The 16,750-nt window shown below is 38.1% G+C and overlaps 1 protein-coding gene across 4 annotated transcripts in view; it reads right to left on the bottom strand.

Moving 5' to 3' along the window:
- The window catches only part of SYTL4 (synaptotagmin like 4), a 54,992-nt gene that overhangs the window by 24,303 nt on the left and 13,939 nt on the right, over window positions 1-16,750 (bottom strand). For 3 of the 4 annotated variants that reach the window (XM_058441694.1, XM_058441693.1, XM_032757265.2), the window contains 4 exons: window positions 2,228-2,407; window positions 1,758-1,973; window positions 1,520-1,629; window positions 1,197-1,299 (listed from right to left, as the gene is read on the bottom strand). In XM_058441694.1, the coding sequence (XP_058297677.1) occupies window positions 1,197-1,299; window positions 1,520-1,629; window positions 1,758-1,973; window positions 2,228-2,337 (539 nt within the window). In that variant the 5' untranslated portion in view covers window positions 2,338-2,407. Of the gene's footprint in view, window positions 1-1,196; window positions 1,300-1,519; window positions 1,630-1,757; window positions 1,974-2,227; window positions 2,408-3,387; window positions 3,481-16,750 lie in introns of those variants that run through there. The other variant, XM_058441695.1, reaches the window with a different exon arrangement.

A 16,750-nucleotide genomic window follows, 5' to 3' on the forward strand; every position in this document is an offset into this window, starting at 1 on the left:
GGGGTTTCACCATGTTGGCCAGGATGGTCTCGATTTCCTGACCTCATGATCCACCCACCTCAGCCTCCCAAAGTGCTGGGATTACAGGCGTGAGCCACCGCACCTGGCCCAGCATTACTCTTAATAACCAAAAAGTAGAAACAACCCAAATGTTCTTCAACAGATGAACAGATAAAATGTGATAAATACATATCATGGGGTATTATTTGGCTATAAAAAGGAATGAAGTTCTGATACATGCTATGACATGGATGAACCTTGAAAACGTTAATGTTAAGTGAAAGAGGCAAGTCAAAAAGGACCACATATTGTATGATTCCATTTACATGAAATATCCAGGATAGGCAAATATAGAGAGACAGAAAGTAGATCAGTGATTGCTTAGGGATCAGGGAGGGTGACAGCTAAAAGGGTAAAGGGTTTCTTTTTGAGGTGATGAAAATTTTCTAAAATTGATTCAGGGGATGGTTGCACAACTCAGTGAATATACTAAAAACTATTGCATTGTACACCAAAAATGGGCAAATTGTATAGCATGTGAATTATATCTCAATAAGGCTGTTACCAAAAACACTCCACTAAAAAAGTGACCAACTGCTCAATGGCTTTCATAATATTTTTTCTTAAGCTTAGAGGAATGTTAACAACTAATATCTTTTACTTTAAAAAAAATTTGTCTGAAGATTAGCTATTCTTTCATTTTATTTCAGTGTTTTATTCTGTTAAATTCAACAGGATGATTTTAATTTATTATACTATGATCCAATATTAAAAAGATTTTTCAGTTTATCCATCCAGTCAACCCGTTATGTATATACATAGAAGATATACGAAATAATTTTCACATAATGTGAAAACTGGGGTAGTAGGAATGTGGGTGATTTGTTGCTTAATAATAAGCATGTGTTATTTTTATTTGTCTTCAAATTGTTCTTATAAAGAACAAACTATTCAACCTGAGAAAGCGAATGCAAACTATAAAAAATAAAGAACTAAGTAAATATACCAAAATGTTAACGTCTACATATGAGTAGTGGGATTAGGAATGATTTTTTCCCTCCTTTACTATTTTCTGTACTTTTCAAGTTTTCCTATAATGAACATCTATTATTTTATAAACAGAAGAAGTAAAAAGAATAGTAAAAGAATTAAAGGGATATTGTAAGCATTTCTTTAAACAATTACTTGATTCTTACCTGGGCTCCTTCTGCCGCTCCTGAATGATCTTTCTTCCTGGCCAGATGTCACCCATCTGTGTCTGATGAAGGAGAGACTGTCCCACTGTCTCTCTTTTACTCACTTCAAGACAAAGAAAAGTATGCCAGGGTGGTGGTTATGAGTAGGGGAAAAAGGAAACAACCCTCATAGCAAATCCCCTGAAATACACCATGCTTGCAGAAGGGATGACAATACAATCTTCTATTCTCCACTAACTGGCTGAGCCCATGGAGTTAAGATGCCACCAGTCAGAATACACTAGGATTCCATACCAAGAACCATCTCTAGACAGGTCCAGTACCTGCAGGTTTGTGGCGCAGGGACATCCTGATTATCTCACTACCTGTGCGGTAAGCAAAGCGATTCACTTTCTGGTCATAAAACCAGTCCCCAGTTGCTTTCTTCAACTCTCTGGGAAGAAATAAAAGAAAATGACAGATGGATAAAGAATGGTTCTTGTCTAATAAAGGCTGAGGAAAGAAATTCTCACCACAGCCAAGGCCTCATCCCCTCTCTACTCAGCCATAGGTGACACTCACATTTCCTTGGCGCACACCTTGCACCTCCAGGTACCATTGCTTTCCTGTATGCGGCAGTCCCGACACACCAGGTGATTACAACCCCGACAAGTATTGGTTTTGGGACTCAAACGGCCCAGGCTCTCCTGGCACCGGGCACAGGTCCGATCACTGTAGTGTTGGCTGCCCCTCTTGGCCCCTTTCCTTTTTATCTCCAGTAACTCATTCTTTAGTCGCCTGCCAAGACCCAAAAGAGAAGCGTAAGTGGATTCAGGATATGCATAGATTGGATAGAGAGGGGTTGAGAGGTAAAGACAGTAAGACTATTTGGTTCTGTGGAAGCAACAAACTCAGAGCCCAACGTGACCCAATAAGTAGTGGTAAACATCACATATACAAATTCCTATGAAAGTCAGGTGGGAGACATAAGGAAAAGCCCAGACATCATTGGTCAAAGGCCTGGGTCCCTATGCGTTTTGGGGAACTCTTACCTAATCCTTTTCTCATCTGCTTTCCGGACCTCCTCATCTCGCTGTAGAACACTGAGAATCAAATCCTTTTCCTCCTCAGACAGAAAAGAAAGGTCCAGTAACTCCGACATGATTTATTCAACTTTTTCTTCTACTCTTCTTTCTTCAAAACAACCAGACAAGGAGAGCTACCAGAGTTGCCTGAAATGACAAAATAACTAATTTCACACAGATGATTTACTCAAGAATAGGCCCACAGCCCTAAACCCTTTCAATAGGTTACTTTCCCCTTGAGCCAAGCTAAAGAGACAAAGTAGAAGTATCTGACCTGTTTACTCTTCCTACTCCCATCCAAAACATGCCCTGAAAATGAAGAGTCCTTGATTTTTCAGAAAGAAAAAGTTATTCGTGACTCTGGGAAAAGGATTGGTTATTCAGTATATGCATCTTAGTCTGGAAAGAACATAGAACAGCTGAGTCAATCTCCCTCTCCAAGTGAGTCCTCAATCATCCAATTTTTAATACTTTAAATGTTCTCAAATCTCAAGCCTATTAACCCAAATAACCAGGCAGCTGGTCTCTGTAGTAAAGGAGAAAAGCACATGAAGGCTCCTGCCAGTTTAGGCCCAGTTGTCTATTCCTAACCAGCTTCCATTCTCCCAGGAGTCAGTCAGCTTTCTGCTATGCTTCAAAACTTCTACCACCTACTCTATCTCTCAAAGTTCTTATCATACTAGCAGTCTAGCACTGCCTCCAGGATATCTTGCCCAAATTCATGAACACTTGTTGAGCACTACGCTGACAGGCATTGTGTAAACTGCTGGGGATACAAAGATGAGTAAGTCACAGTTCCTACCCTTACGAAAATCACAGAGTAGCAGGGGAGACAGACACACATAAATACAGTACAATGCATTAAGTGCTATCAGAGGGATTATAAGGGACTATAAATTAAGTGCTATGAGAACTTAGGGAAGAAAGTAACTCATTCTATCTTGTATAGAGAGAGGAAAGAGCAGTATACATGGGAAATTTCACAGAAGAGGTGGATTTTGCCTTATCAGAGGACAAATTTCCTGGTAGGGAAGAATGGTACGAAAGATAGTTTGGGACCAAATTACATAACTCTTAAAAACTTTTTTAAAATTTTAAGAATTTTGGCTCAGCATGGAGGCTCTCACCTGTAATCCCAGCACTTTGGGAGGCTGAGGCAGGAGGATCGCTTGAACCTAGGAGTTCAAGACTAGCCTGGGCAACATAGGGCGACTCAGTCTCTACAAAAAGAAAAATCAAAACTTAGCTGGGCGTGATAGTACACGCCTGCATTCCCAGCTACTCGGGAGGCTGAAGTGGGAGGATTGTTTGAGCCTGTGAGGTTGAGGCTACAGTGAGCTGAGATCACGCCATCACATGTGGCCCACTCTAGCCTGGGCAACAGAGCAAGATTCTGTCTGGAAAAAATTTTTTTTAATTTTAAAATTTACTGCATAGACAATAGAAATCCATCAAACATCTCTGATGTTGCTTTTTGATGCTGGAAATCACATGATGAAATTCATTTTACAAAGACATATTATAGCTATATCGCTCTAGCTATAATATGAAAGACTGATTTAGAGGACAAATCAGAGGACAATTTGGTAGTACATACATTTAAAATAGGCATATATTTAACCAAGCAATATGACTTCTAAGAATTTACCTAATAGAAATATTCATACAAATGCACAAGCAAGAGTATATGCACAAGACTATTACTGCAACATTATTTGTAAGAACAGAAACAGTTATTTAACAGAGGAATCATTAAACAACATAATATGTCCACATAATGGAACATTATGTCGCCATTAAAAATGTGGTAGATACACATGTATTGACATAAACATATGGCCATGAGTGAAAAAGTAGTTGTAGGACAATAAAAAATGATCTTTTATAAAGAATTTATCTAAATATTTGTATATGCAAAGAGAAAGGTCTAGAACAAAAGCCACTATCATTGGTTTCCCTTGGGGAGTAGAATTGGGAAAGGGCAACTTTCACTTTTTACTTCATATAGTTCTAATTTGTTTTTACATATATCTTCCATTTATATCTCAAAAAAGAAAACAATACAAATGAGGCAGAGATATTATTACAATACTGCAGCAAAAGACAATCTAGATTTACTAACTGTGCCTCTAAACAATTAGACCAGTCATTTTATTTTTCATTTTTAGAGACAGAGTTTCACTATGTTGCCCAGCCTGGACTCAAATTCCTGGGCTCAAGCGATCCTCCTGCCTCAGCCTCCCAAGTAGCTGGACCTATAGACAGAGCCACCGTGCCCAGCAGAAGTCATTTTATTTCTGACCCTTTGGTTTCTCATCTACAAAACTACCCACCTCAAACGTTGTTTAAAAAATTAAATAATGTGTGTTAAAGGGCCAATCACAATGTTCGGAGTACAAATACTTGCTGAATCTTCTAAAATGATAAAGGCCTGAGCCAGGCAGCAAGAAAAAACAGAATAGGTTTGAGAAGTAGAATTGACAGAATAGGGAGACTGACTGAGCAGAGAGGATGAAGAAGGTGAAGTCAAAGATGCCTAGTTCACAGTCTAGATTAAACAATTGACTGGCTAGTGACAGCCCTCATAGCAACAGAAGATGTAAGGAAAGAAACAGGTTTGGAAGTAAGGCAAAAAGTTTTGTTTTAACCCTATTAAGTTAGTGTTGCATACTTGATATCCAGGTAACTGGGCCCAGGAAATAGTTGGAGACACAGGGCTGGACCTCAGGAAGGAAAAATGTATCTGAAAATATACACTTGGTAGTCATGGGAGTCAAAGAGCCCAAGGTAGACAGAGAGTGAAAAAGGAAATGAGAATCACACTTACCTTCTCTCCTCTCCTTTGAAACTAGACAACACGCCTCTTTCACTTTTTTACTTTTTATTTTTCTTTTTTTACTAATTCCCTACAAAACAGTGGAGAACATAAACAACATGGCAAAGCTATACAGGTTCCTGAAACCTCAATATTTCCTCAACTTGTATATTTCCTGGTCTTTATTGAACTATAAGACGTTAAGCCTCTTGCACAAACCCTTTCTTAGACAGTCTTGAGGAAATGTTCTTAGTTCTTATCCCCAAGGAGAATATATATCCTCCATGAAAACAAGGACTTTTTCAATCTTCTCCTCTGTATCTGCCCTAGCACTTAATGCAATATCTGGTACATAATTTTGCATATGCTGCCAATATTGCGATCACTGTCATTGTCACCCCAACAGTATCTTTTATTGAGAATTGACTATATGCCAAACAAGTACCTTACATATATTAACTAATTTAATCCTTGCCACAAGACCAAGAATGAGTGACTATTATTACCCCCATTGTATAGATTAGGATTCAGGAGAGGTTAGGCTAACTTGCCCAAGAATAAAGAGCAAGTAAGTGAAATTGCAGGGATTCAAGCCCAGGCAATCTGATACTAGAGTTGGTGCTCTACAGGCTCAGTCTAGGCAGAATTATAACCAAAGCAACTATAAAATACTAAACAGACAAATCAAAAGCATTGTCGAAATGAATTCCCATATGTGTGATTATGGCTGAAACACTGCGCAAAAAAATCAGTGGCTCCTGGATAAAAGAGGTATTATCAGTTACCTGTCAGCTAAAAAGCAAGGATAGCACAGGCACACTAGAAATGAGAACCATACCAGATTAAAAAACTGGTGCTTGTGGAGAGGCAGCAGAATATTGTGATGAGAAAGGCACATTGGCATAATAATGAGACCAAGTAATATCAAAATCCAGGGAAGTAAGAAGATCCTTGAGGAAATAAAGATAGTATCTTAAGAAAATGGAACTACCAACATTGTACATCTGCCCTTTCTTTTTCATTTATGGACCTGACCAACCAGAACTGCCCCCTCTGAAATCTTAAATTCAAGAATTCCCACTTTCCAACCACAGCTCACTCCTGCTCTATCTGTTCTTCAACCTTATCAAGACCACAGTCTCTTGAGCCCCACATTGTCTCTTGGTCCACTTGCCTTCTGCTGATCTATCTTCCCCCTATACCCATCCTGGACTCCAGATGGCTCAACATTTGAACCACTCTCACCAGTACCTTCCATATCCATATACCTTCATCCCTCTGCCACAACTGCCCATGAAAATCCCAAACCTGTGCTAATGCTCTAGCCTGCCTTGTCTGCTCCCATACCCAGGTTCTACATAATTCCTGGTCTACAACCTCAGCTGAACCCTCATTGTCACCCATAAATTCTGTTACTTATGCTTGTTCGATTCCTTTACCTAGTCCCTTTGGGTTCTATTTAAGCCTTCATTCATCTCACACTCCCACTTCCCTTCCCTCCAGTCCCATCAGACATGCTTCTCTCATACTTGTAAAAAGATTTTTGTAAGACCATCAGCTTACAAACATCAGCTCCCTGCCTCCTCTTCCCCATCACTTGCCAGTCTGACTCCTTTCAGAAAAGCCATATCCCACCCCAAGCTCCACCTTCCACCATAGGTTGCTGTTGTTTCCAACACTAACCCTGTTAACAGCTAGCTTGTTTGCAATGGGATCTTGCAGAATCACTAATGAGGAGAAGAAAACAAATTAAGAACAAAAATTAAAAAGCAAGAAGACAAAGGTAAGTGCAGAAAAAACTGAGACCCAAAGAGAAAACAAAAGGTAAAATGGTAAAAACAAGTTCAAGTATATCAATGAATATGAAACTCATATATGAGCAAAATTCACCCTTTGAAATACAGGAATTAACAGACTAGATGAAAGGAAAAAATCCAGTTATGTGCCATTTATAAGAGATACATCTAAAACATAAATTGAAGGGAAAATTGAAAGCAAAAAGATGGGAAAAGATATACCAGGTAAATTCTAGCCAAAAGAAAGCTGAGGTAGCTATATTAATATCTAAAAGTAAAAAAGACAATAAAAGCATTATAAAGGTTAGATAAGATCACTACATAGAGATAATAAACATGCATCCACTAATAAAACATCACTAAATATACAAAGGAACAAGAGAGAGAAATTGAAAAATCAACCATCAAAATCAGAGGTTAACATATACCTCTTTGTTGTTGCAATTATGAATGGTACAAGCAAATACAAACTAGTAAATATATAGACAAGTTGAATAACAAAATGAGCTTGATTTAATAGGAATACAAAAAATTCTATATCCAACTGGAGAATTACATTATTTTCAAGCACATATAGAATATTTACCCCCAAAACTGACCACGTACGAGGCTGTAATGCAAGTCTCCATAATTTTTTTTTTTTAAATCCTTCCCATACAGACCAGTCTCTGACTTCGAGGAAATTAAATAAGAAATCAATTTAAAATAAGGCAATTTCTTATCACAACACTTTTTGAAAATTTATAAAGACACTTCTAAATAACCCACATGTCAAAGAAGAGATCATAATCGTACTAAATCTATCCTTAACATCTTAGAGAAAAAACCTGCCTCCTACCTCACTACCATCACTACTCCCCATACTATGGCATAGAATGTTCTCTAGAAATTCAAAAAGGAAAATATGAAAGAAAAATACAGCTTTCATACGCAATAAACCCAGTGATATATTTTTATGGTAAATAGTACATCATATTTTGAAAACTAGAACTCAGGAAAATAATGGAGGCACAAATATAGTTATAATAAGAAGACCAGACAGATGTGAAGTTAGAAAAGCTATGACTAATCGAATACTCTCAATTTATGGCTACTAGGGTTTAATAGAGAAACCAAAGCCCAAGAAAACTTAAGACCCTTCATTACATTCAGTCCCAGGTGTACAGTCAAAAAGGCAAGATTATCTATTGAGAAGACCACGGCTCAGGTATCATGAATGTCAGAATCTGAGCTCAGATGGACAACTTGTTCTGTGTTAGTCCTGAGGTGTCAAGACTCAGATGAAGTATCTTAACATAGCATCCTTGTGGGACCCATGCCCATAAAAAAATATTTTAGAAAAGGTGGTTTGTATCATTCTCAGCAAACTAACACAAGAATAGAAAACCAAACACTGCATGTTCTCTCATAAGTGGGAGTTGAATAATGAGAACACATGGACACAGGGAGGGGAACATCACACACTGGGGCCTGTCAGGGGTCGGGGGCTAGGGGAGGGATAGCATTAGGAGAAATACCTAATGTAGATGACAGGTTGATGGGTGCAGCAAACCACCATGGCACGTGTATACTTATGTAACAAACCTGCACATTCTGGTATCCCAGAACTTAAAGTATAATAAAAAAATTTAAAAAAAGAAAAGATGGCTTACTTAGCAATTATACATATTTATTGCTAAAAAATGAGGATAATATGTTAATGCAAATACTTACAAAACCAAAGGAAAAACTAAATCTACCATAAAAATGGGAAGTTACCATACCTCTCTCAATTACTGATAGTATAACAGATGAAAAATTAGTAAGTATGTAGACAAGGTGAACAACACAATAAGCTTGATCTAAAGGACATATGTAGAATTCCATATCCAATTGGATATATCCAGTCTATATCCTAATCCTAATGATTGAGAAATAATAACAATGAATGAAAATAAACACTAACACAACTGGTTTTCAAGAAGGGGATGGGTGAGCTATCTCAAATTATTTCAAATTCTAAAGACCAATTTTAAAAATGAAAAACTAGGCAAAACTTGACAGGAAGCACAGAATAATGAAAATAGTGGTGAAAGACAGACTTGGGTTCAAATCCTAGCTCTGCTATTTTTAGCTATATGACCTTGGGCATGAGACTAGAATATTAAAAAGATGACTAAAAATACAGAATTCCTTGCTTGTAAGAATAGTACTCAGATTAAAAATAATCATTGGTGTTCCCAAAATGAAAACTGATGTGAATTAGGAAAACACCACGTAATGTCCCTGCCCTGGACAGCAAATACAACAGATTTTGCTGTGTTGCATGCAGGCCACACATAAATGTGAAGATGGTAATATATGGTTCTTATGCTCAAACTAGAAACATCTACCAGATGTAACCTCTTTGAAGGTAGGTACTATATCTGGATATCACAGCCCCAGGAGCTTGGCACAGTGTGTGACACACAGTATGAGTTCAACAAAAGTCTAGTGAATGTCTTTACCCAGAAATCTATTTGTGTTTACATGTTTAAACTTAAACCCATGGAAATTGAAGAGCTGTAATAGAGCTAAGAGAAAAATGTTTTTGTTTTCCTGAGGCAGTGTGTGAGCTGTGGTTAAAAGCCTGGACTCTGGGCTGGGTGGGTGGCTCACATCTGCAATCCCAGCATTTTGGGAGGCTAAGGCGGGTGGATCACTTGAGGCCAGGAGTTCGAGGCCAGCCTGGCCAACATGGTGAAACCCTGTCTCTACAAAAAATACAAAAAAAAAAAAAATTAGCCAGGCATGGTGGCTTGCGCCTGTAGTCTCAGATACTCAGGACACTGAGGCAGAGAATGGCTTGAACCTGGGAGGCGGAAGTTGCAGTGAGCCAAGATGGTGCAACTGCACTCCAGCCCGGGCAACAGAGTGAGACTCTGTGTCAATAAAACAAACAAACAAAAAGCTTGGAATTGAGCCAGACTGCCTGAACTTGAATCCCAACTTCCACATTTACTAGCTGTGTGACCTTGGGTAAGTTACTAAACCTCTCAGTACCTCAATTTCCTCACTCGTAAAATGAAGATAAAAATTGTACCTATCCTTTGGGGCTTGTTTTTATAAAGATTAAATGAGTTTTTAAAATATGTTAAGTGCTTAAAGTAATGAGAACACAAAGAATGCTAAGTGTTACCTATTTGTGTCAGTTTATATATGTTCATTTCTGCTTTCAAACTTAACTGGGTCTTAGAAAATGACATTTATTTTCTTCTAAAGAATGCAGATGAATTGTGAGTTAAACTGTCTAGAGGTCAGTTAAAGTTTCAGGCTATTGTTATTGTTATTTAAATTTTTTTATTTCAATAGCTTTTGGGGTACAAGTAGTTTTTGGGTACATTGATGAATTTATAGTGATTAATTTTAATGCACTAATCACAGGCCACTGTTTTTGAAGTGAGGAACCATGCTGACAGCCTTATAGATGACAGAAGATTTTCTTAAAAATTGACCCATGCCCAAGGGCCAAAAGGCTGAACTGGTATTAAATTATTCTCTAAAGTTATAAGTAGTAATTATATGATAGTTTTACAAATACATTCTAATGGATTATCATATCCTGCCAAAGTGATATAATGAAAGTATTTTGCTGTTTAGGCTAAGGACAATGGACAATTTTATACCTCACTGAACATGAAAAAGTAAACCAGAGTCTTTCAAAATATATTCGTTTAACCAAGAAGCCTGAATTAAACTGCTCTTGTTAAAATGATACTATGTTTTACACAGAAACTGATTAATGAGTTTTATACTGATGTGAGATTTATACTGCTGCATGCCAGATTCTGTATACTTTTGAACATGGGTATTCAGAACTGATTTAGCTATGTCAAGAAATGTGATGGTGTCTACACTTTTTTTGAAAGATGAGAATTTAAATTGGGCTACAAATTTTAATTGGTCATAATTGGGGATTATAAAATGTCAAGGTGGAATGAATTTCCACCCTGCCTGAAACAATAACAACAACAACAAATGTACCAAATACATGAAACAATGGTTTTCAAATCACTGAACATCAAGCAATGAAGGACTATGATTTCTGAGATGGGAAACAAATAAGATGAGCCCTTTGATTTTCCCAGCTTACTGTCTTAAGAGAATTTCCAGATAATGGTACAGAAAGGAAGAACCCAGGTAGAGCCTAGTGAACTCCCTGAGTTCTGGAGACAGAACTGAGAGTCTGGGAAAAAAAACAGGTAGCTGGAGTTCATAGGACAGAGGACCTGAGATAGCTCCACAGAAAGAGAGAGAGATCTTCAGAGGCCTGCAGAAGGTTTCACTCGAGTATTTAGCAAAGGACTGATTAGCCCATGGTATGCCTGTGAGGAAATTACTCTAGGCCAGGGAAAGAACTACCTGAAAGGATTCAAAAGAACAATGCCTGTCACTCACACAGGGCTAAGAATAATGCCTGTTTCTGCCAGCCAAATTGGAAAACCTCATGATTCACAGGACACTAGCTGAAGGACTCAGAAGGGTCTTGCCTCAGTAGTGGGAAATAGCCCAGATTATGCACTGCTCTGGTCCTGCCTAACAAATCTAAACAGAAAAACCTGAAAGGGTCACTCTGTATCCAAGTAATCTAAGGGCATCCCAGAACAGAGCTCAAGTATATTTATAGTAATACAAAAATATGCAGTACTCAACAAGGTCAAATTCATAATATTTGGTACCCAGTAAAAAACTAACAGGCATGCAAAAAAGCAAGAAAATATGATCCATAATAATGAGAAAAATCAATCAAAAAGACCAAGAACTGACACAAATGTTAGAATTAGTAAACAAAGTCATTAAAGCAATTATTATAACTGCATTCTATATGTTCAAAAAGTTAGGTAGGGGACATGGAAGATGTAAAAAGACTCAAATCAAACCTACGGATAAAAGGTACAATGTCTGAGATGAAAACCACACTCGTTGGAATTAACAGCAAATTGGGTATTACAGTAGAAAAGAGTTAAGAACTTGAAGGCATAGCAATAGAAATTATTCAAAATGGAACACAGAAAGAAAAAAATTGAAAAAAAGAAAAAGGAATTAATGAGCTGTGGGGCAACATCAAGCTACCTTCTATACAAGTCATTGATGTCACCAAAAATAATGGCCCAAATTTGGTGAACACTATAAACTCACAGATCCAAGAAGCTCTATGAACATTAAGCACCAGAAACATAAAGAAAAATGTACCATGTGGCACACCATAAATTGCTTAAAACCAGAAATAATGGGAAAATCTTAAAAGAAGCTAGAGTGGTGGGGTGGGGTGGGGTTGGGGTCTTGGGGAAGGACACATTATATATATACAGATGAACAAAGATAATGTTAAAAGCAAATTTATCATTGGCATCAATGCAAGTGTAAAGACAGAACAACCTCTCTAAAATACTGAAAGAAAAAAAAAAACATCAACCTAGATAGAATTCTACACCCAGCAAGATATCATTCAAAAACAGAAGTGAAATAAAGACTTTTTCAGACATGCAAAAGTTGAAAGAATTAATCACCAGCAGACCTGCACAATAAAAAGTGTTAAAGGAAGTCCTTGAAGCAGAAAGAAAATGGTACTGCACAGAAATAAAGGTCTATAAAAAGGAATACAGAGCACATGCAATGGTAACAATGTAGGTAAAAATACTTTTTTCTTATTACTTAAATCTCTTTTAAAATATAATTGACTGTTTAAAGGAAAAACGATATATTGTGAGGTTCAAAACATATGGTAGAACAAAGCTGGAACTTAACCTGATTTCAAGAGACACTATAAATCCACAGTAATCAAGTCAATGTTGTACTGGGCAGGAAGATAGACAAACGAACAGAATAGAGAGTATGGAAATAAGCCCTCATGTTTATAGTCACTTGATTTTTTAAATAAAGGTTAAGGGAAGTTTAGTGGAGAAATGGCAGTCTTTTCAACAAGTAGTGCTGGAAAAACTAGATATCCATATGAAAAAAAAAGCAAGCATTTCTGACATGACACGTAAAATGTGATCCAGAACTTGATAAATTAGGCTTCGTCAAAATTTAAAACCTCTGCTTTGTAAGAACTTTATTAGGAAATAAAAAGATAAGCAGTATACTGGAAGAAAATATTTGCAACTAGTGTATCTGATAAGGACTTATATACAGCATATATAAAGAACTCTCAGAACTCTACATTTTTTTAAAAAACACAAATTTTAAAAATAGACAAAAGATATGAATAAACATATCACCAAAGAAGATATACAAATAGCAAATAAACACATGAAAACATGATCAACATCATTAATCATTAGGGAAATGCAAACTAAAACCACAATGAGATATCACTACACACTTATTAGAATGACCAAAATTTAAAATGCACCAAATGTTGGCCGGCATTTGAAACAACTGGAACTCTCATACACTACAGTGGGAATGTAAAATGGTATAGCCATATTGGAAAACAGCTTAGTAGTTTCTTAAAAAGTTAAACATATATCTCCCATATGACTCAGGCTTTCCACTTTTGGTATTTATCCAAGAAAAGCAAAAGCATATGTAGGCTGGACGTGGTGGCTCGCACCCATAATCCCAGCACTTTGGGAGGCCAAGGTGGGCGGATCGCTTGAGGTCAGGAATTTGAAGCCAGCCGATCAACATGGTGAAACCCCATGTCTACTAAAAATACAAAAAATTACCCGGGTGTGGCAGCAGGCACCTGTAATCCCAGCTACTTGGGAGGCTGAGGCAGGAGAATAGCTTGAACCAGGGAGGTGGTGGTTGCAGTGAGCCGAGATCATGCCACTACACTCCAGCCTGGGCAACAAGAGCGAAACTCCGTCTCAAAAGAAAACAAAAACAAAAATTAGCTGGGTATGGTGGTGCATGCCTGTAATCCCAGTTACTTGGGAGGCTGAGGCGGGAGAATCGCTTGAACCTGGGAGGTGGAGGTTGCAGTGAGCCAAGATTGCGCCACTGCACTCAAGCCTGGGCAACAGAGCGAGACTTCGCCTCAAAAGGGGAAAAAAAAAAAGCATATGCCCACACAGATTTGCATGGAAATGTTAACAGCATTATTGGTAATAGCCCAAATCTGGAAACGGCCCAAATGCCCACTAAGAGGTAAATGGATAAACAAATTGTAGTATACCCATGCAATGGAATACTACTTAGCAACAGAGAAGAATGAACTACTGATACACATAGCAACATGAATGAATCTCAAAATAATTATGCTGACTGAAATAAGTCAGGCAAAAAAAATTACACTGTATGATTTCATTTATATAAAACTCTAGAAAATACATAGTGTCAGAAAACAGAATGAGTGGTTTCAGGAGTTGACAGGGGGTGAGGAGGGTAATAGCACACAGGGACAAGAAGGAAGGATTACAACATGACACAAGGAAACTTTTGGAGGTGATAGATGTTCAATATCTTGATTCTGGTGATAGTTTCATGGATATATACAGATGTCAAAATTTGTCAAATTGTATACTTTATATATAATTTGTCTATTGTAGTTCAATAAAATGTTTTTAAACATTTTAATATTAAATGTAACTAAACTCTCTTCTTGTAATCATGTTTTCCAATCCCAGAATACCTACAAGACACTAGGAGCCTTTAAATTAATTGAAACACTAAAATATTTTATGTCAAGGTTTTTTTTTTTTTTTTTGAGATGGAGTCTTGCTGTTGCTCAGGCTGGAGTGCACTGGCACGATCTCGGCTCACTGCAAGCTCCGCCTCCCGGGTTCACGCCATTCTCCTGCCTCAGCCTCCCCAGTAGCTGGGACTACAGGCGCCCATCACCACACCCAGCTAACTTTTTGTATTTCTAGTAGAGACAGGGTTTCACCGTATTAGCCAAGATGGTCTCAATCTCCTGATCCCGTGATCTGCCCATCTCGGCCTCCCAAAGTGCGGGGATTACAGGCATGAGCCACCGTGCCCGGCCAAGGTTTTTTTTAATAGAGAATAAACAATACAGAGTAGGTTTGAAATATTTCCCTTCCTATACAGTTTTGTTATCTAAAAGATGTTCCACCTTTTAACTTTTCAATTTGTTAAAAACGTAAAAGACAGCAGGTTCAGGAACAGCAATAAAATGTTTGCATAACTGGTGCCTGGAACTGTAATATGAATATGATTATTCAGTAAGTGCATCCAAACAATACACTTCTTTTATTTTAAAATGTATATACTTTGTGAGGCATCAGTCATTAAAATCAAGTATAAAAATAAACAGAAGTTAGAATCAGATGTTCAAGTAGCTGTATCATAAACCAAAATTTTGTTTAAATGAAGCACATTTAATGTCACTGGTATCATCAAAACGACAGCAAAGGTTATTGTACCATTAATAATTATTAGAATTAATTTTTAGAAGTTCATTTAATCTCTCATCCTTCTTTATTTCTATTTTTGTGCTTTTTCTTTGAGACAGAGTCTCACTCTGTCACCCAAGCTGGAGTGCAGCGGCACAATCGTAGCTCAGTGTAGCCCTGACCTCCTGGACTCAAATAATTCTCCCACCTCAGCCTCCCCAGTAGCTGGGATTGCAGGCACAAGCCACCACACCTGGCTACTTTGTTTTTATTTTTTGTAGAGATGGGGTTTCACCATGTTGCCCAGGCTGGTCTCGAACTCTTAGACTCAAGTGATCCTCCTGCCTCGGCCTCCCAAAGGGCTGGGATTACAGGCGTGAGACACCACACCTGGCCTGTGCATGCTTTATAATATATGACCAATACACTGGTTAATAATGTAGTTTACAAATACTTATTTTAGGAGTGATAAAAATTTGGGGTGATAAAGGTGAGTAATCAAAAAAGCTAGGAAGTCCTTTAAAGGCTGGTTAAGGGAAACTATTCTACAAATTGCCATATATTTTCATGATTCTGCTTGCATAGAGATATGATGTATGTTAATTAGGAAAGAATAAATCATTCTGATGATTGTATGCAGTTGCTCTTATGCAAGTAGTACAGCATAATGAATAAGAATTTTTGCTGTCATAAGACACATGCAAAAGTGGACTCCAGGCTAGGTGAGGTGGCTCATGCCTGTAATCCTAGCAATTTGTGAAGCCGAGGTGGGAGGATCTCTTGAGCCCAGGAGTTTGAGACCAGCCTGGACTATACAGTGAAACCCCATCTTTACACACACACACAGACACACACACACACACACACACACACACAAATTAGCCAGGTGTGGTGGTGTGTACCTGTAATCCCAGCTACTTGGAAGGCTGAGGTGGGAGGATCACCTGAGCCCGGGAGGTCAAGGCTGCAATGAGCCAAGATTGGTCCACTGCACTCCAGCCTGGGTGACAGAGTAAGACCCTTTCTCTTTCTCTCTCAAAAAAAAAAAAAAAAAAAAAAGTGGACTCTATTAACTAATTGTGACAAAAGCAATGACAGCATCTAAAGCAGATCAAGCTAAAGTACTGTCAAAACTAATACCTATTATTTCTGTGGGTTTCCAGAACATGGGTGAAGCATAGCCCTAAAAGGTAGCAAAATCTAGTACCCATGGGTGGGGGACTAGTTATTTGATAATCTAAAGGTAAAAGAGTTGATTTGGCCGGGAGCGGTGGCTCACGTCTGTAATCCCAGCACTTTGGGAGGCCAAGGCGGGCTGATCACCTGAGGTTGGGAGTTCAAGACCAGCCTGACCAACATGGAGAAACTCCGTCTCTACTAAAAATACAAAATTACCCCGGCATGGTGGTGCATGCCTGTAATCCCAGCTACTCGTGAAGGCTGAGGCAGAAGAATCGCTTGAACCTGAGAAGCAGAGGTTGCGGTGAGCTGAGATCACACCACTGCACTCCAGCCTGGGCAACAAGAGCAAAACTCCAACTCAAAAAAAAAAAAAAAA

Source organism: Hylobates moloch, unplaced genomic scaffold (genome assembly GCF_009828535.3).
Source record: "Hylobates moloch isolate HMO894 unplaced genomic scaffold, HMol_V3 SCAFFOLD_7, whole genome shotgun sequence".
Classification (NCBI taxonomy): Eukaryota; Metazoa; Chordata; class Mammalia; order Primates; family Hylobatidae; genus Hylobates; species Hylobates moloch.